Source organism: Zophobas morio, unplaced genomic scaffold, assembly GCF_036711695.1.
Source record: "Zophobas morio isolate AGI-343-1 ecotype UQ-CSIRO unplaced genomic scaffold, CSIRO_AGI_Zmor_V1 ptg000002l, whole genome shotgun sequence".
NCBI classification, from domain to species: Eukaryota; Metazoa; Arthropoda; class Insecta; order Coleoptera; family Tenebrionidae; genus Zophobas; species Zophobas morio.
This window is the reverse complement of record NW_026972107.1, coordinates 25042561-25059971: the sequence shown is the minus strand read 5'-3', so window position 1 is coordinate 25059971 and position 17411 is coordinate 25042561. Positions and strand designations below refer to the sequence as shown.

The following is a 17411-nucleotide window of genomic DNA, read 5'->3' as shown; positions in this document are numbered from 1 at the left end:
TATAGTTAAAACTTAGACAACATAAATTATTATTAAAACTGTGTCAACAGTTCTAATTCGGTTTTATAATAGTACCCCATTGTGTAAAGTTAACTTCCTTAACAATAGATTACTACTGTCGGTGATGGGACAGTCATAAATAAGGATCTATTGTCAAGAAAGTTATCTTTTACACATCATAAAACCGAATTAGAACTGGGGAAACTATAATCAGAGTTAGGCAAGAGTCGAAGTGATGGGGAATCAATCAGACAAATATTAAATACGACAGCGCGACGTCAGGCGATAAATTTGGTTGGCCGACTGTGCAGTCTCAACCTCAATGGCTTTTGATTCATTTAAGGGTTTATTTGATCAAGATCATCACGAAAATTGTGATGTTAAACAGTCATTTTTAATTTTTAAAGCATTTTAACATCTAGAAAAACTCGTCTAACTGAGGAAAACCTAGAGAAAGTAGTAATTTTTATTAAGAATTCCCGAAGTTGTAGGTCACGAATGCAATAGCGCTGACGATCGGACGGCAATGAGCATCACTTCGGCGATACCGAAGCCTGTTAATAATATACGCTAAACTAAAAATGTCTGAGCATTGTGCTATTCTGGTTTCGCTTCAATAGCATAAAGCAGAATTAATTATTTTTTAATAAGTTTCTATTATTATTATTACTGTTATTTGGATTGTTTACATGCCATTGTAGGTAAGCGGAGAAAAATGTTGTTATTTCGGTGGGAATTGAACCCACGCCTCTCGCATTCCGGGCAAGCATCTAGACCACTAGACTACGAGGCGACTTATCTTTCTTCGCTTACCGACGTATAAAAAAATCGTTATTATTTTCCCAAACGACAGAATACTTTTCAGTAAGCACGACTTAAATAAGCAGTAGCAGCATATTGACGTTAACATCAGCTTTGGATTTGGATAATTGTTTTCGAAGGCTATTTGTCTATAATTATGATTACTTTTTTCGATTAAACTTATTTATTTCAAGGACGACTCATTTGTTACTGAATTAATCCACTGCAAGTTGATCATTTACCAGAATCTCCCAGAAGTTGGAGTGATAAACTGAATCTGCTAAGTCTTCAAGACACGTGTTCACGTGTAGGAAGAAAAATGTGGCTGCTAAATCTTTCTTCGCTTACTACTACTTGTTATTGTGCCGCCACACACGCATTACCTAACCATTGGCAATGTTAGGTTCGCTTCTCATGCGTTGATGACGTGCTTTTGTTGCTGCATCTGTTTAAGGATTCTAGTATAGATTAAGTGAACAAAACATAAGAATCTAAATCCAAATCTGACATCTTCAGCTACATGTAAAAAATAATAATAATCAAATACATAATTATTTTAAAAGAGCTGTACAAAGTGCTAGCAGAGAATGTAAATTAGGAGAACGCGAAATACAACATTTTTTGTTTGTTTGGCGCAATGCGTTCAAATGCAAAGTGGTGAATCTAAATCAAAATGCAAATGGAGAGCAAATTGTTCATTCCTTTATTCTGGAGGGAGAAAAGCTCTTGAAGTAGGCTACATGGAACTTATTTTCCCCTTGTAAAAAAAAAACACCTCTCTTACTTTCCAAAATAAAATCGGATGTCACAAATCGATGCACGTATTTGAACATCATAAATTTAAACACACAAACTCTCATTGAACTATCTAAATAGATAATAAAATACACGTTATTACCATGGTGTGATGGCAAATTTAAATATGAATGGTGAAGCGATGTACGCATTCCTGCGGCTTACTTCCATCCTCGCAAAGGAAGCATCAGTCAGCTAGACGGTCTGGTTCACTGACGGCGAAAATCTGGTATTGAAAATAAACATTCATGCAAATGTGAACAATGGCAAGGAGGAAAGCTCTCGATCTGAATGCGTGGTACATACCAACTTTTCCGTCTCCACTACGTGATGTGGTGTGTTTATTTCGGTTAAACTTAAAATCTCCTAAATTTTGACGATAGCAAAATGAGTATATTGTGCGTGAGAATTTACATCATGCTAAATTATGTATTAATTCAAATTAAAGTAAATTTCAGTTCACATAAAACAAAGTACACATGAAATAAACACAATAGGCACCTGTGTGAAACTATGAAAACTCGTCCGTTTTCGAATCTACTGCCTTTGATTAACTGATAATTTTCAAGGTCATTTCTTTTAAAAATGACTTGATGCGTAAAATTCCTTCAAATACCACGAATGAATTACTATAAACCTCGAGTGAGAAGTTATGAAGTGTGGATTATGTAATAAATTATTATTATTAATAACTTACGCAAAAATATCCAGAACTTTCGATATGTTATTATTAAAATAAGTTGAGTCTGAATAAGCGAATTTCTCGCCATGTACCTACTTTACAAGAACATTTTCGTTGTTGTAGTTAAATTAGAACCATAAACAGTTAAAAATCTTGTCTCATTAACTGCGAATTTGCAAATACAACAAAAACAATGTATGTTGACAAATTCGTCAAAGTTTCATAACATTGTTTACACTCACAACATCAAAGCAAGAAGTGGGCCCAACAGACCCTTTAAATCGTCTACCTATGCAACATTCCAAGCTCCTAAACTACCACCCTAGGGGTGGCCTTCAGCTAAGCTCTCTATTGCGCTAACCTTATGATTGTCTACGTTATTGAATAGTTTTTTATTTTTTAAATGTAGTTTTAAAACGGGACACCACAAGTGGATGGACAGTTAGACACAATGAAGACCAAATCTACGATATCACAGTTTTTATGATACCACCTGCCACCTGCTCTTTTTTTAAATGAGTCACCCATTTATGTAGTCATTTCTCTAAATATTTACCAGGCGTTTATTAATAAGTAATGCTTGCACCCGTTCGGAATTCGTAAATCGTCGGCAGGTATTAGAAATGATTTGGGTGCTTGTCAAAGATTTAAGAATCTCTCATCAGTCTGATATTATGCACATACCAAATTTCTGAGCGACTTCAGATGCCACGCAATGTTAAAAGTTCTTTAATTTTAAGCAAAAGTGTTTGCTTGTTGATTTAATACTAAGTAGTGTACGATGTGTGAAAATTTAAATACAGTAGATTACCTCGACTCGGTCGGTTTTACTCGAATATGTTATGTGTCCAAAGTGACTTTGAAGAAGTTCAAAATATTTTAAAATTATAGGGATTTAAAAAAACTGTTAACAAAAATGTATAGTTAAAACGGGTTGCATTCTGTTCCTAATGCTTTCAATTTCAATTTTTTGTGACAATTTAAAATGCGGTTTTATTTCCAATAAAGGTTTATTTAGTAACTGGACATGTGTGTAGACATGTACAAATTAATTTAGTTCACAGTTTGGTCGAAATAAAGAACAGCCATAAATGTATCAACATACAAATCATATCTGTGAAAAAAGTTTCTGCCAATTTGCAATAAAACTGTTGACTCACATGCATTATTCGGTATCTACTAACTGCAAGAAGCCTTCATTCTTACATCTACATCCTAATTATTCCTACAAAAATATGTTTGAAATTTTCACTTGACAAGGTGTAGTTAAACATTTGGCTAAAATAAAGTGTTCTTTGGATTGAGAGAAAGATTTATTTGAGATCTACAATATAATCAATGGCTGGCTGATTGAAACAGGTAACATTCAAGACATTAAATGTTGAATTCATCTAATTTGTTCTTATAATTATGTTATTTCTCGGTCAGCAAAAACATTTCCACAAACGCAAATTTGGCAAGAACGTTTAAAACAGCAATAAATATCATATCTTTCATAGAAACTAATATCACTTTGTACAAAAAATATCAGTTTGAACAAAAACGAGTGCGTATTGCACGAAATTGATAGCAGAGATGTGCATATAATACTTATGATTAATATTTTCACATTCAACTTGTCACTTTACAATTACATAATTATTAGACTAGAATGTTCAAGCAAAATATATACACATCACTTAAAAATTAATCATAAAAAAATATACAGAGGAACAATATTAACAACCATAAAATAAATTAATATTGCAACTTAAATCTGTGCTATCTTAAGCCTATACTAAATATATTTAAGCTAGGTTTTTAGTTGTTTCTCTTCCGTGTGCTTCTCCAAGACTATTACTTTACGTCGGACATATAACTGTAACAAGAAATCAAAATCCATGTAAGAGAAAAATTATTTGATAGGTAGTTGATTTTACCTTTCAAGATATAATCCGTTAAGAGAGTAGGGACAGTGGGGCTGTCTTCATTTATGGCTTTTAAAACTGGAAGACAAAAGATCATTAGTACATCAACTAAAATTTTTAAATATGATTATTACTTTTAATCAGTACTTGCAAAGTTTGATTATCTGGCGGTCCGCTATCTAAGTGGTACGGAATGACGGTGGTTAAATACTGAAATTAAACCGAATTAGAAACAATAAAGGAAAACTGCAATTGTTTGAATTACTTTAGGGTCGAGTCCACTAGGTGCTTTGGACGCATTTTTTAAACTACGCTTCTTCTCAACATGGTATTGTCTACGTTTATTTTGCACGGCAAGAAGTAAAGAAATAAAAGTATTCTTCAACTCCTTCTCATATTCCAGTTCGTCCCTAAGGGCTAATTCCGAAATAAGAGTTTCAGAAAATTCCCTAATTAGAACTTCCAGTTCCAGAAATAATTCATTTAGCTGCGACAGACTAAGATCCCGCAGTTCTACAAAAAGAAAAATGAACTAGTTAAGAACAGGCATGTGCTTAAATACCACGCACTGTCTTCATAGAGAGGTGAACTTAAAACTTCTTTCGCTTTTTCAAGAGTTTCATTCGTTTCAATTAGAGAGTCTCGAGATCCGGGCGAGCCGTCTAATGAACAAGTTTCTTCCTGCATCATGTCGTCGATCTCTTGGATAACTTCGTCAGCGGTTTTTAACGGCTCCGCATCTTGGTGTAAACCACCTAAGATGAGAGCGTGCATGTCTAAATCACTAGCCACCGCTTCGTCTTCTGAACTTAGTTCTAAGTCGTCGTCGGGTGTTGAAACTTCCTGGAAAGATACAAAGACAAATTTATTAAAAAACATTTAAACTTAAGCTATACAAATTGAGGAAAAGCGATGCAACGTAATTATTAGCTTTGTCCTTCAAAAAGTGTTAAGTTTATTTTTCAACAATAACTACTTTGCATTCATTTATCATATTTTGCATGTATTATCACTTCGTTTTATATATTCATAAGAAATTAAATCATTTCAAAAGCGAAAAACGTTTCACAAACTTCTTTTTTTTTATCATGTTGTTCTGTTTGAGTTGCTCGTATTATTTTATTTTTTGCTTTTTGATTTGTTGTGCAGTTACCACATAACATCATCATTATAGTGAGTGTGTTTACTTCTCAAGCTAGGTATATCAAAACTTACTAACTTTGAAACGATAATGAACTTCACTTAATTTTTTTCATAGAAAAAATGCTAAATAAAATCAAGCAACTAATAATAATATGTGCAGTATTATTACGAGTCACCAGATTTTCATTTCAAATACGGTTAAGTTTAGAATAACGTAACGTCGACGCCATTTTCACATCCAAAGTTTTAGGGTTGAATAATTACACTAGCAAAGGAGAGGTGTAACTTTGGTTGATAAATTAATCACATTTTCGTAAAAGGGCGACACTTCTGTACCTCTCGTCATTCCACGAACCCTCTGTAATTATTTTTGTACAGTTCTCTTGACATGAAAGGTAACAGTTTGAAATGGTCATAATTAGCTGGCTCTGTTTTGTCAGAAGGGGTACAGCGAAACCGCTATCAATTTCCATTTTCCGCTTTTATAAATTATTCAAACAACATTGTTTTTTAATTATTGGAAATAATAAAACGGACATTGGGTTTCACGTCGTCAATTTAATAAGTATTTTAAATACATTACACAAATTACTTAAGTTCAGTTGCTGAGACGTTTATAAAATTAAACGAACATCTTTTTCTTTTAACTATACCTCAGGAATATATTTGTATTGTGTTCTGCCTTTTTTTTATACGTGAGTCAGGTGCTTTCAGTTTTAAAAATCTTTAGAATAAACGGTTTTAAATATTTTGATAATTTTCCAAAATAAGATAACAGAGATTTCATCTTTGGTTCGTTGCATAAGCTATTTACGTACAAATTAAACTTACTTGGTTGAACATTTTTGGGAAAATATTTAATAAGAACCTCGACCATTGAACGGTTTTGATGCAGAATATTGCACCCGTCCGTACAGTTACAACACACGACAACAACATCGTTAGTACATTATTACATCTGTATACGTGTTGTTATTTTTATAATTGCCTTTTTAAATTATGTGCAAGTTAGTTCAGTTGTGTCAATTTACACAAAATCAAATTAATTTTTTTTATTATATTAATTTTCTGGTAATTGAATTAGTATATTTTCACTTTTTGGGAGAAAAAACAACTTAAAAGGTCATCATACAAATTACCCGACAAGAGAATACAAGTCAATAATTGTAAAAGGAAACAATTTCTCAAGAAGTGCTTTACTAAAAAAAAATGCAGTCGTGCAAAAATTCGTGATGTTATAACTGAGCTAGCGCCTCTTCAAAAAGTTTCATTTTCGTGCCTTAGGATATCATTTCATTGTTAATGATACAGCCGTTATTTATGTTACAAGGGGAATAAAAGATTATTGTCATGTAAGTAAGAAATCTGCTCACAGCAAGACATTAGCCGAATTCTGTAACGTAACATAAAATTTAATTGACTTTCGAATCTGTAAAAAATTATTAAATCAATTTAAAAATAAAACTGTTATAAATAAGTAATCATTTTATAATCGTACACTAATAGATATTTTACATTTTTAGACTGAAATAACCTTTTTATGAAAACAGTTTGATGTTATATCGTGAAGCTATAGACAATACTACTTATTACTACCATGTATTAAAACATTTTACAACTTCGTAATCTCTTTCATTTTTTGTAGAATTATTATGCTGATTTTAACACCAACGCTTGAAATATTTCATTAAAGCCAAAGCAAACATGTCTTCCGAGTCTTTAAAATACCTCATTTAGATTCTGGGCTTTGCACAATATTCAAATGCATTTTTTTCACTTGATGACTTCAGAATAAAACGTGGCTAAATTTAAATTCCTTAAATTTTACTAAGATTGTCATGTTTACTTTTGATGTAAATTCCGGCAGGAATGGATAATTAAATGTAATTAAATTATACTAGAATAAAGGAGTTTTTATATTTGTAACTGGTATAAAAGAGAAAGAAACGACAGTCCATTATTCCGAATAATAAATTCTTAGCAAATAACAAGAACTACTACTACAAAATAAAAAAAAGGTACTCATTATAATATTCAGTTTATTACTAATTGTAAACAAGTTAATTGCAAAATCATTACTAAAACTCTAATATTAATTTTTTATTTATTAGATCAAAAATTTGTATATAGGTATTATTTTAAATAGTGATTTATTACTCCGTAAGACACTGAAGCTCAATCCTGACTTCACAAATACAATTAATAAATGTGTGAAATATATTAAAAATTTACCTAAACGAACACAATATGTTTATTTTTTACTAACTGCTTGTTATAATTAATTGCCTTTTCCTATGTTGTGTATTCTCACGGAAGCTGATTTTTAAGGAGTAAGAGAATCTATAACTGGGAACTGAAATTTTAAATTGATGGTAACTTACGGTTAATGATAAATCTATTAATTCAAAAACACAATAGAATGATGATTTAAGAAACACAAAAGATGAAAGTTGTGACCCGTGTTGTTAAAATTTATATATATTTATATAAAATCATAAATATTTATATTTCTTTTTGAATAAATCATTTAGACTAATAACTATTTCTTTCAATGAAACTCACGTTCGCCCGAAATTACAAAAATTTTGTTATTTAACGTCGATTTTCTAATTTTCTATAGTTTGTCAAAAAGTATACGGTAGGAAATAGAAAAATGTCTAAATACATGAACATGTATTGTAAAAAAAAATTGGAGTATATTTTATGCTCGATGGGTAGATTATTATGAATGAATTCGCTATACTTTTACTACTATTATAAAAAATGCAGCAAAGATTGTTTTTTTTTCTTACAGAAAGTGTTAGACTATAAGTTGAAATACTTTATATGAAGTGTGGTGAAAATTATCGTTCTCTAAATAGAAAAGCAAAAAATTAAAAAAAAAAAAGAAAAAGTCACGAAGCCCTTCCTCATGTTTCTAATCTCACGCCTTAGATTCACTAATCGCTAGTATTTTTTCTTTCATAATGACCGTATGGGCTTTACACTAATAACACGAACACGACAAGAATGATTTTCAGTGTTATTCTGTGGAGTGATGAATACGGACAGATTTTTTTTATGTTTGTATATGTATAGCGGGACATTTTTATAACTCTGAACATATGAAAAGAAGTATCCCTACGTTCAGTTTTAAAAAACATACAATGGATGTATGCAACCAAAGTCACATTCAGTCTTCTTCATTAAAAAAACTAAATGTCAACTAATTATTGTCATAAAATATTTTACAAAAATGTAAACAAGTCGATGTCGAGTATAAACACCACAAATGAAATAAAACAAATTATATTTTAGCTGAAAAAAAGAAGTTTAAATACCTTATGTTATGCAGAAAAACATCCAATGTCTTCGGTAACTCACTTGATTTGTACCTAGTAAAACTTTACAACCCCATTAATGGACCATAGAAGACAATTACTGTTAAGTAAGTTTACTATACTTTGGAATTTCTTGTTCTACAAAATCAAGTGCACGTTTTTATGTAATATTAGTTACACACTCCCAATGCATTGATATGTGTTTTTTAAAACTGAACACAGTGATTAGGCCCATACTTATTTCAGATATTTAGAGTTAAAAAAATTGGCACAAGGTTATTTCGACAAAACTTCCTTCAACTGAAGTACAGTTCAACAAATCTTGCTTTTTTGAAAAATTATAAAATTCGATTTTGCGAAATTTTACTTTTTTATGATGATGAAGTTTTCTCGATTATGTGACCGTTTGCACGATACGGGCGCGTATTGGCTTACGCCACGGAGAACCTTGGCCGGCGTTGTTCGTAATTTTTTTGCGAAAATTTGGATGCCTAGGGGAAAAACTCAATGCGGATTCGTACACCACAAATGCGGGAGTATATTACTGCATAACATTCAATTTATTTTAGTGTAGACATTTCTGAGATGGCATCGTCAAATTGTTGGTGGGGCTGATGGGCAAATTTTGGTTAGCGTTTTACCATCTACACGATATTCCTAATATACATACAAAATCTCATAACAATCGGTCTAGTAGTTTTGGAGACAAACATAGAGACGGTTAGACAGACAGGCGTGAGACAGACGAAAATGGAAGGTTCATATTTCGGCAATCCAGGGGTCATGATGAACTCTTCCTTAACTTACGCTCGGGAAGTGAAAATGTCTTAGTATATACTTATGTCTGTACTTAAAGATTTCATTGTGAAAGTATGCTTAAAGTCCCTACCTTTTTCACTTGCGGGGTATTCATTCATATTTTCAAAATGTAATATCTTCGTTAATAGCATCACTCTATATATATAACACATCGGCAGTTTACCATCATTACACTTTTTAAAGTTTTAGTGAAATTTTTCAACACGTATATTTAAAATTCGATATCTCAATTATTTATAGCAATTTCAAAATGTGGTTTTCACCACTATTTTCAGCTTATAAAACTTTATACATTACGTGGAAAACATTGGCAATTTATTTTGTTGAAAATGAGATACAATAAATCAACTTCTTCGACACAAGTTTCTTTCTAGTGTATCTTCCCACAAAAAAAATCGCGAATGTATAGAATTATGTAAGCTGAAAACAGTGGTGAAAATTGTGTTACGAAATTTCCATCAATAATAGAGATATTGATTTTTAAATAAGGTATACACGATGAAAAATTTCACCAAAATGCCAAAAAGAAGATGATGATAAACTTTTAAAACATTCCTGTGTTATACCTACACCGAAATGTGTGGACAGGTTACATTTAAAATTTAATAATAATAACTAAACAAAACTCTAACTGGCCAGGTTGTCAGGTTGGTTTTGGACGTGTTTTTTTCTATTTTGTAAACAAACAAAAAATTTAAATTTGTTGACCGGTCTAATTTTTAATTTATCCGTATATGCAACCAACATTGCATACACTGTTACAATATTCTGATCACTATAAACAAATTGTTTTTTCAAGAGCATTTTCTCCACTTTGTATTAATTGAGAGGAAACAACAAAAGAAAATGCACTCTACAAATACTTCCGACAGCTTTCTTGCAATTTTTTACAATCATATAAAGAAGAAACATTATACATATATAGTTATTATGCATGTCAATAACATTTGTGTCTAAAATGAGACTTTGTGTGTGTACAATCAGAAAAAAAATACACATTCCAAATCAATTTTTTTTTCTGCTGATTATTATGAATCTTCTTTTGGATTTTTTGTAGCCCTATAATTTTTTCAAAATATTTATAATTAGAAAATCATACAGAAATGAGGCATTTACACGAAATAAACCATCATCATGCAGGGATAAAAAATTAAATGGGAAGTGCGTGTCATTCGTTGTCTCATTTTGCTCAACAATGTGGCGATTCGTATCAGAAAAAAAAAAACTGGTTGCATATTTAGAATGAGCAAATCCAATTTAGTACTCTTTTTTTTTCTTAATGTTTTTTTTGTCAGTGTAATTATCAATTTTCTTATGCTTATAGCAGTTCTGTTATGTTATGACATTGAGTTATGACTAAATTTCACAAATAAACTCGTAGTTAGTTGTTAAATATTATAAATTAGAATTAAATTTTATATGTATTATTAACTGTAGTATTTAAATCTACATTTTACGCAAATTACAACCTTTGATACAATATGTTGACAATCTATAATTATCCCTCCATTAAAAATAAAAGCGGGACCATGCTGTGTTTGTAGAATCGATGTTTGTCACCAAATCCACAAAATACATGGTAATTTTTTGCTCAATAGAAAAAAATAGTTATCAATAAAATAGCACGGTGGTATCAAACGATTTTGCACGTGAAATGTGTTCTTTCCTCATTAATACAAATGCACATTCCTTAAACTTGTCAAAAACAACTTGGCCCTGAATTTGTAAATCTCGGACTCGCTGTGAGTGAATTTGGTTGAATAAAAAGTTATAAAAATTACACGTCGAAATTTATACCTATTTACGACAATTTGCTATATTTTGTTTTGGATGGGGTCTACTTTATGAATTGTGTTTGTTATGCGCCAGTTTTTGCGCTACTTGAGAGTGTTGATTATGGAGCTACTTAAGATGTGGCACAAATCAATTTGGAAGAAACTTGTCTGTATGTTATAATGACTGCGAATGACACGTGCTGGGCGTATATCAAACTGGTTATTATTTAACAGAAATATTTTATCTTATTACAACTTTATTTATTTATTTAGTCAGTGAGCAGTTTGACTGTACAAGCCGCTACTAGAAGTACGATGAGGAGATAAAAATTAGCGACAGTTAAAACGAATGGATGTGCTTTATTATAAAGGTCAGAGTATTTGTTTTATACTAGACTATGTTTACATTGAAAATAAATTGGAGCTGCTTGTGTCAAAATGGAAGCAAATATTTTGGTAGTCTTCCGCTTTTTGTTGCATTTTCGCTTGATTGAAGATTAAATAGAGTGAGTCACGTTATCTGAAGAAGCAATTAAACCACGAAACTAAATTAGTTCATGACGCAGTGAGAAAATGTGAAAACGCTGTTAGACGAATGTGACCTTATAAAGCTTCCCTAGTAATTGGCGGAATTATCCAAATGTTGATACTTTAACAGATCATATTACTCATAAGTTAGTCTCTAGACTGTCAAGTAAACTAAACCAGAGTACTATAAACCGCATTTCGCGTTTATTAGTTCTGACTCACATTTCCAACATATCCAAATAAAATCGTGCATAAATGAGAATACCTTTTCATTTAAGTTTAAAGCTGGCATGTGTAGTTTCCTAGCGTACGATTTCGACCAATCGATTGGTAGGATGTTTCCAAAATTTCCCGTTATGGTCCACCACATTCTGTAAAGAGAAAATCAGGTTAATCTTGACCTCATACACGGCAAATCAGTACAAGAAAAATTTTAACCGTGACGTAATCATTTACATACGGCCTTGCTTCGGGCGGACCAAAAGCCTATTTCTGCCCACATATAGCCGTAAAAATGAAAAAGTACAGCTGTCGATTCCAGACACGTAACGTTTGACCACTTTCGGGTTGTCTGGATGATTATGGATGAAGAGTTGCCGGTATAAAAGGCAAGAGTTTCATGCATAGTAAGGACCGTCCAAAAATTGTGACGTTGCGTCATCCGCAGCGAATTTGACGTCTATTAGCAAGTTTATGTTTATTTATTTAAGGCTGTGCATTCTCGCGTAGAGGATGCTATGTTTGTGTTATGGGCTATGAATTACTTCAGTCAACACTCAAGTGATAGAACAAATCGAAGAAGTTTTACAGTTAGAGTAATTTAGCGAAAGCGTCAGCTGTTTTATTAATTGATTGATACCAAGTGTACACAGTGGTGTTTGTGTAGATGGCCTTAATTGAAGGGTCATACCTACAAATTTACCAGTTCCGGAAACAAAAAAAAAAACGAATTCAGTTTTCGGTTTATTCATTTTATGTTACAAGCATTTGTGAGCTTTTTAACACACGAAAGAGTTTATAGGTAAAATACTACTTTAACAAGGCACGTTTAAGGCTTTATTATAATATCGGTAGCTCGGCAGAAAATTTTATAAACTTTTAAAGAGCGCATTTTTAACAGCTGTGTATTTTGTGTTAATAAAAACGGTTATGTCTGTTATAAAAAATGGCAATAAAAGCACTTTACAGGCCTACGCAAGGTCGTGGCAAGGCGTGAAAACCGTAGCGGTTGTGCTGACGACTCCGCAATGAAGATGGATAAGAGGTAATGAATTTTTCACAATTCCTATCCTCTTGTGTGGGAAGGAAACGCAGAAATTTTTGCCATTACCATTTCGGCGGTGTCGGCTTTTGAATTATTTCACCATTAGTCGTCTACCAATGAAATTTTAAAAATAGGAGCAGTTCGCAAAAGAAATTTGCGTGGTATAATTCGTCCAGTTGTTTTGGTTCTTATCCGCTGGTAAATTACTGCTCCCACACGAAACATAAAAGCATTTTTGAGTTTACAGTCTATATCTGGAATACTGTTATAACAATTCTTTGAGATTAAGTGTTACTTCAGACCATATTGATAGAAATAGGTATGTTTTGTCGTGGCCGATTAATATTGTAAGAAGAAATATCCTGCAGTTCTGAATATTTTGTTTATCTGTAGTGTAACCAACGATACATTTTTTTCAGGCGGTCTGTACATTGCCGTTTTATTAGAGAGAACGCTAAACAAAATTTTCCTTCAAAGATTACTAGCGTCACCTCCAAATAATGTTAAATAATTCTCACCACGTTTCATTACGTGTGATTTAATGGTCGATTATTGCTATCAACCTTACGAATGAGGGCTATCTTAGAAAAAGTGACCTTTACATCAACAAAATTTACAGTTAATCCCAGAAATTACACCACAGACTCCTCAGTAATTATGGTAAGCCACTGTCTGTGTTTGTTTAGGGATTAGATGACTCTTAATATTATATTAGTTATAGGCAGAGGTTATAGGTAACACGTTAACTAAAATTCATGTCTAGCAAAACTGATGACATTATGTCAAAACAATTGTTGAGTAAATTTCATTTTACCAGTTCACACTTCTTAAGATTGTGTACTTGGATAACTTCGTACGTTTCAACCATGAAATTTACAGTTTGTCTGGGAAATTACACAACAAACTCGTTCGAAACTCTTTAAGATACAAATATTGATTTAGGGATTAGAGAATTTTAAGCAAAATTTATTCATTCCCCCAAAAACTGTTGATGCAATCTCAAAATAAGTATATTATTACCCAAATTTTTATCAAGACTAAGCTCCGAATTGTGGCACTGCTTGTCGTTAAGTATTAAGCTTTCATTTTTTGTAAATGTGGACACATTATTTAAAAAATAATAATAACAATAAAGTAACGAGCTTATGTTATCAATTATCTCAGAGCTAGTCATCCAATTTTTGTGAAATTAAGGCACCAATACCGGGGTTATGCTGTACACATAAAATGAATATATCGATCTGATTAAGAACTGATCACGTTATTAAAATCAAATTTTTGTTGAAATATATCCCTGATGCATGATAAAGTGCTTGTGTTTCACGGGAGAGGGATATTATTAATAAATCACTGTTGAGACTTTTATCTATAATTACAGAGTGTATAGTAATTTTATCCAATAATAATAACACAAGTACCTACATTTGAATAAGGAGTAACCGATTAATACATGCGAAGTTGATTGATGACAGAGAGCGTGGCAGACAGCAAAAGAAAACACTATAATAAATTAGAACATTTATAGTTTAGACCTCTTAGTAAATGATTAAGTTTTATTTAATTGAACACTGTTTTGTTCATTTAGATTTTTATTATAAAAGATATCTACCTAATTTTTAGAAAAATAAAAGATAAAATTAAAGTTATATAACTTTTCTATTACGTTACAAAGATAATTAGGAGTATTATTTTCGGTGCTTTTTCTGCTTCAGACAAACTGCTACCCGGACAAGAAGAATGGAAAATTCTACAAAATTGGTTAATTTAGGGACGTTATAAAAAATGGTGATTTTCACAACTTTTACAGTTTAAACGAGATTATCATTTCTTTTAATTTGTAGTGGGAAGATTACTTGATTTTCTCAAGGCAGTATACTGGCTCAAGAAAATTAGCGCTTTTATGACTTTGACTTTTCTTTTCCAACCTCCTTATTTGCGAACAAAAAGCATATCAAACTAAAACCGCTGAAGATAAGCCAGATAAGCTTGCCAGCCAAATACAAGAAAGAGCCTCTATTTAAGTTTAGGGCAAATTTTCATCTAATAAGCATTATTTGTTGATAGCAGTAATGCAAGATTCAAAGTCTGTATAACAGAAAATTGATTATTAGTTCAAATAAATATACGTTGGAAATTGCTTTTTAGCAATGACGTAAAGTTGACTATTGTTAACTGAAAAAGTAGTCATAACCATATTTCTATAGTTCTACTGTTGCAAAAACACTTTTCATTTGATTTTATTCGAAAATTTGTCGTGACTCTGAACATTTTTTTAACTTTACAAGCACAGAGGGAGCAATAATCTTCAAAGAAAAGTTAGTGCTGCAATCAATTTCATGATGCCCTTAAATAAAATTATTTTACAGATTCTTCATCGTCTAGTTTATTTTGTGTACGAGTAGTTATTTTTAAAGAATTTTGATAGATTCGTTAGGTTGAAACATCTTGTATATAATAAACGCTTTTATGAATTTTTTAGCAGGGTGTCAAAAACGATTTAGTTATTACAACAAGGATAATGATGCATACGTTCCTAATTTCACAAAAAAATAATACAAAACTTCGTTTTTGAAATACATATCTGTTTTGGATTTTGATCGTTAGAAAAAAGAAACAAATAAGGGATTGATTGAATCAAAAGAAACACAGTATAAATTAATAATGCACGTGGTAAACGTCATTATCTTATTAATACTGGGATGTGTAGCATAGAAAAGACGTTCACGAATGTTTATCGTATGTAGCATTTTTTTTTTAATTTTTAGTGTTACGGATGTTCCTGTTAGTGTTTAGAAGATAGTTTTCAAAATTTAAATTAACTAATAAAATATGCCTTAACAACAAACTAACAAAAACACAAATGTGTGATAAATAAAAAAATAGATCCATTAGCGCTTCAAAATCGGAATGTATTTATTGACATTTAACACATTAATAAATTCATGCACGTGAGTTTTATGTTTCAATTTATGTTAAGTATTTAAAATGTATTTCTACGCGCAGTGAACGTTTACTAAAGCATTGAAACTTTTATGGTTTCAACTTGTTAACATCAACAGAGAAATAGAAATCAATTTTTTCGAAGATTTTTAGTCCTTTTACGAATTCAGTTTTAATTATGATTACTTAATTTTTGCAATAGAACAAGTTGCTTCCAAATTTTCAATCGTTTGATGCACCAAACTTTAATCATTTCAATTTGCTTGACAAATTATCGTTATTGTCGAGACTATAAAAATGAGCTGACAAGCTTTTTACGACGCCAGGATTCATTAAAGAGCTTATTTCAGTCAATAAGAAAATTTAAAATACGGACTTCGGTACTGTTTCAGGTCAAATTTTATTCACAAAAAAACTTGCGTGTATAAAAACGCGGTAGTAGTTGCTAACACGAGATCACGAAACGTGAAATAATTTAATATTTTTTATTAACTGATACATAATTTTTGCATACCTAGAGTACGGTAAAGAAATGAACTTGAAAACTGTCTATTTCGTTGATTTATCCACTTCTTTTTTCGAAGATACTCGATGCATTTGATGTGTTAATGATTAAACTTTTTCGACATTAGTACAATGAGTACGTAGTACAACAAAAAAGTCAGCAAAACGACTGTGAATAATGCATGAAGCTACACAAGGAAGATCGCGTGTGCAGAGAAAACGTAGGCGCCGACCGGAAATTATAGAGTGCAGAGATAAAAAGATGAGGGTGTCAAGAACAAAAACATCCTTTTTCTCTTTTTCAACATACATGACTTGGACGAGATTATATTCTGTCTTTAGCAAAAATCGAGACCACACATAAATAATCCACGCGATTATATAAAACAGCTTCCTCTTTAAAAATTTACCTCCTGTTCCTGTTTATACTATATCAAAAATAGACTCAAGTCCCGGAAAGTACACACAGAACCTCCAATGCAAAAGCAAACTCCTTCAAAGGTCAAAGCGAGTGGTCACACCGAAATTTAAAAAGTTCCACTGCAATGCAGGTAATTTTCTCCTTCACAACTCTGTAAGCATCACTTATTACCTAACCAACCAGGTAGAACAGGCATGTTTTTGAGGACATAAATTACATGCAGACTTCTTCATTTCAATTTTACAGCTACGTTTCGGTTAGGTGGCACAGCTCAATCTTCTTCGATCGCTAAATTCGCCAAAAGCCAACATTTTACAGCCTTGAACGCTACATGCAAATATTCCCAAACTCAACTATTTATATTCTCCTGAAAATCTTTACGGCGGAATGTATTTCGAGATATTTTACGTTGATGAAACACGCAACGCAAGACTCAATTACGGTATTACACGTGAAGCTGCTCCAGAACAGGTTTCGGAACAACAATAATGCTTCTGATGGAATTCTGAATG

The 17411-nt window shown here is 31.8% G+C and overlaps 1 protein-coding gene across 1 annotated transcript in view; it reads right to left on the bottom strand.

Moving 5' to 3' along the window:
* Window positions 1–3269: 3269 nt before the first annotated feature.
* Window positions 3270–17411, bottom strand: part of LOC135131422 (fasciculation and elongation protein zeta-2) — a 34471-nt gene continuing 20329 nt past the window's right edge. Inside the window, exons 2-7 of the mRNA XM_064059174.1 lie at window positions 12036–12141; window positions 4755–5028; window positions 4451–4698; window positions 4320–4395; window positions 4198–4263; window positions 3270–4136 (exon numbers count right to left, since the gene is read on the bottom strand). Of these exons, the coding sequence (XP_063915244.1) occupies window positions 4120–4136; window positions 4198–4263; window positions 4320–4395; window positions 4451–4698; window positions 4755–5028; window positions 12036–12141 (787 nt within the window). The 3' untranslated portion in view covers window positions 3270–4119. The remainder of the gene's footprint in view (window positions 4137–4197; window positions 4264–4319; window positions 4396–4450; window positions 4699–4754; window positions 5029–12035; window positions 12142–17411) is intronic.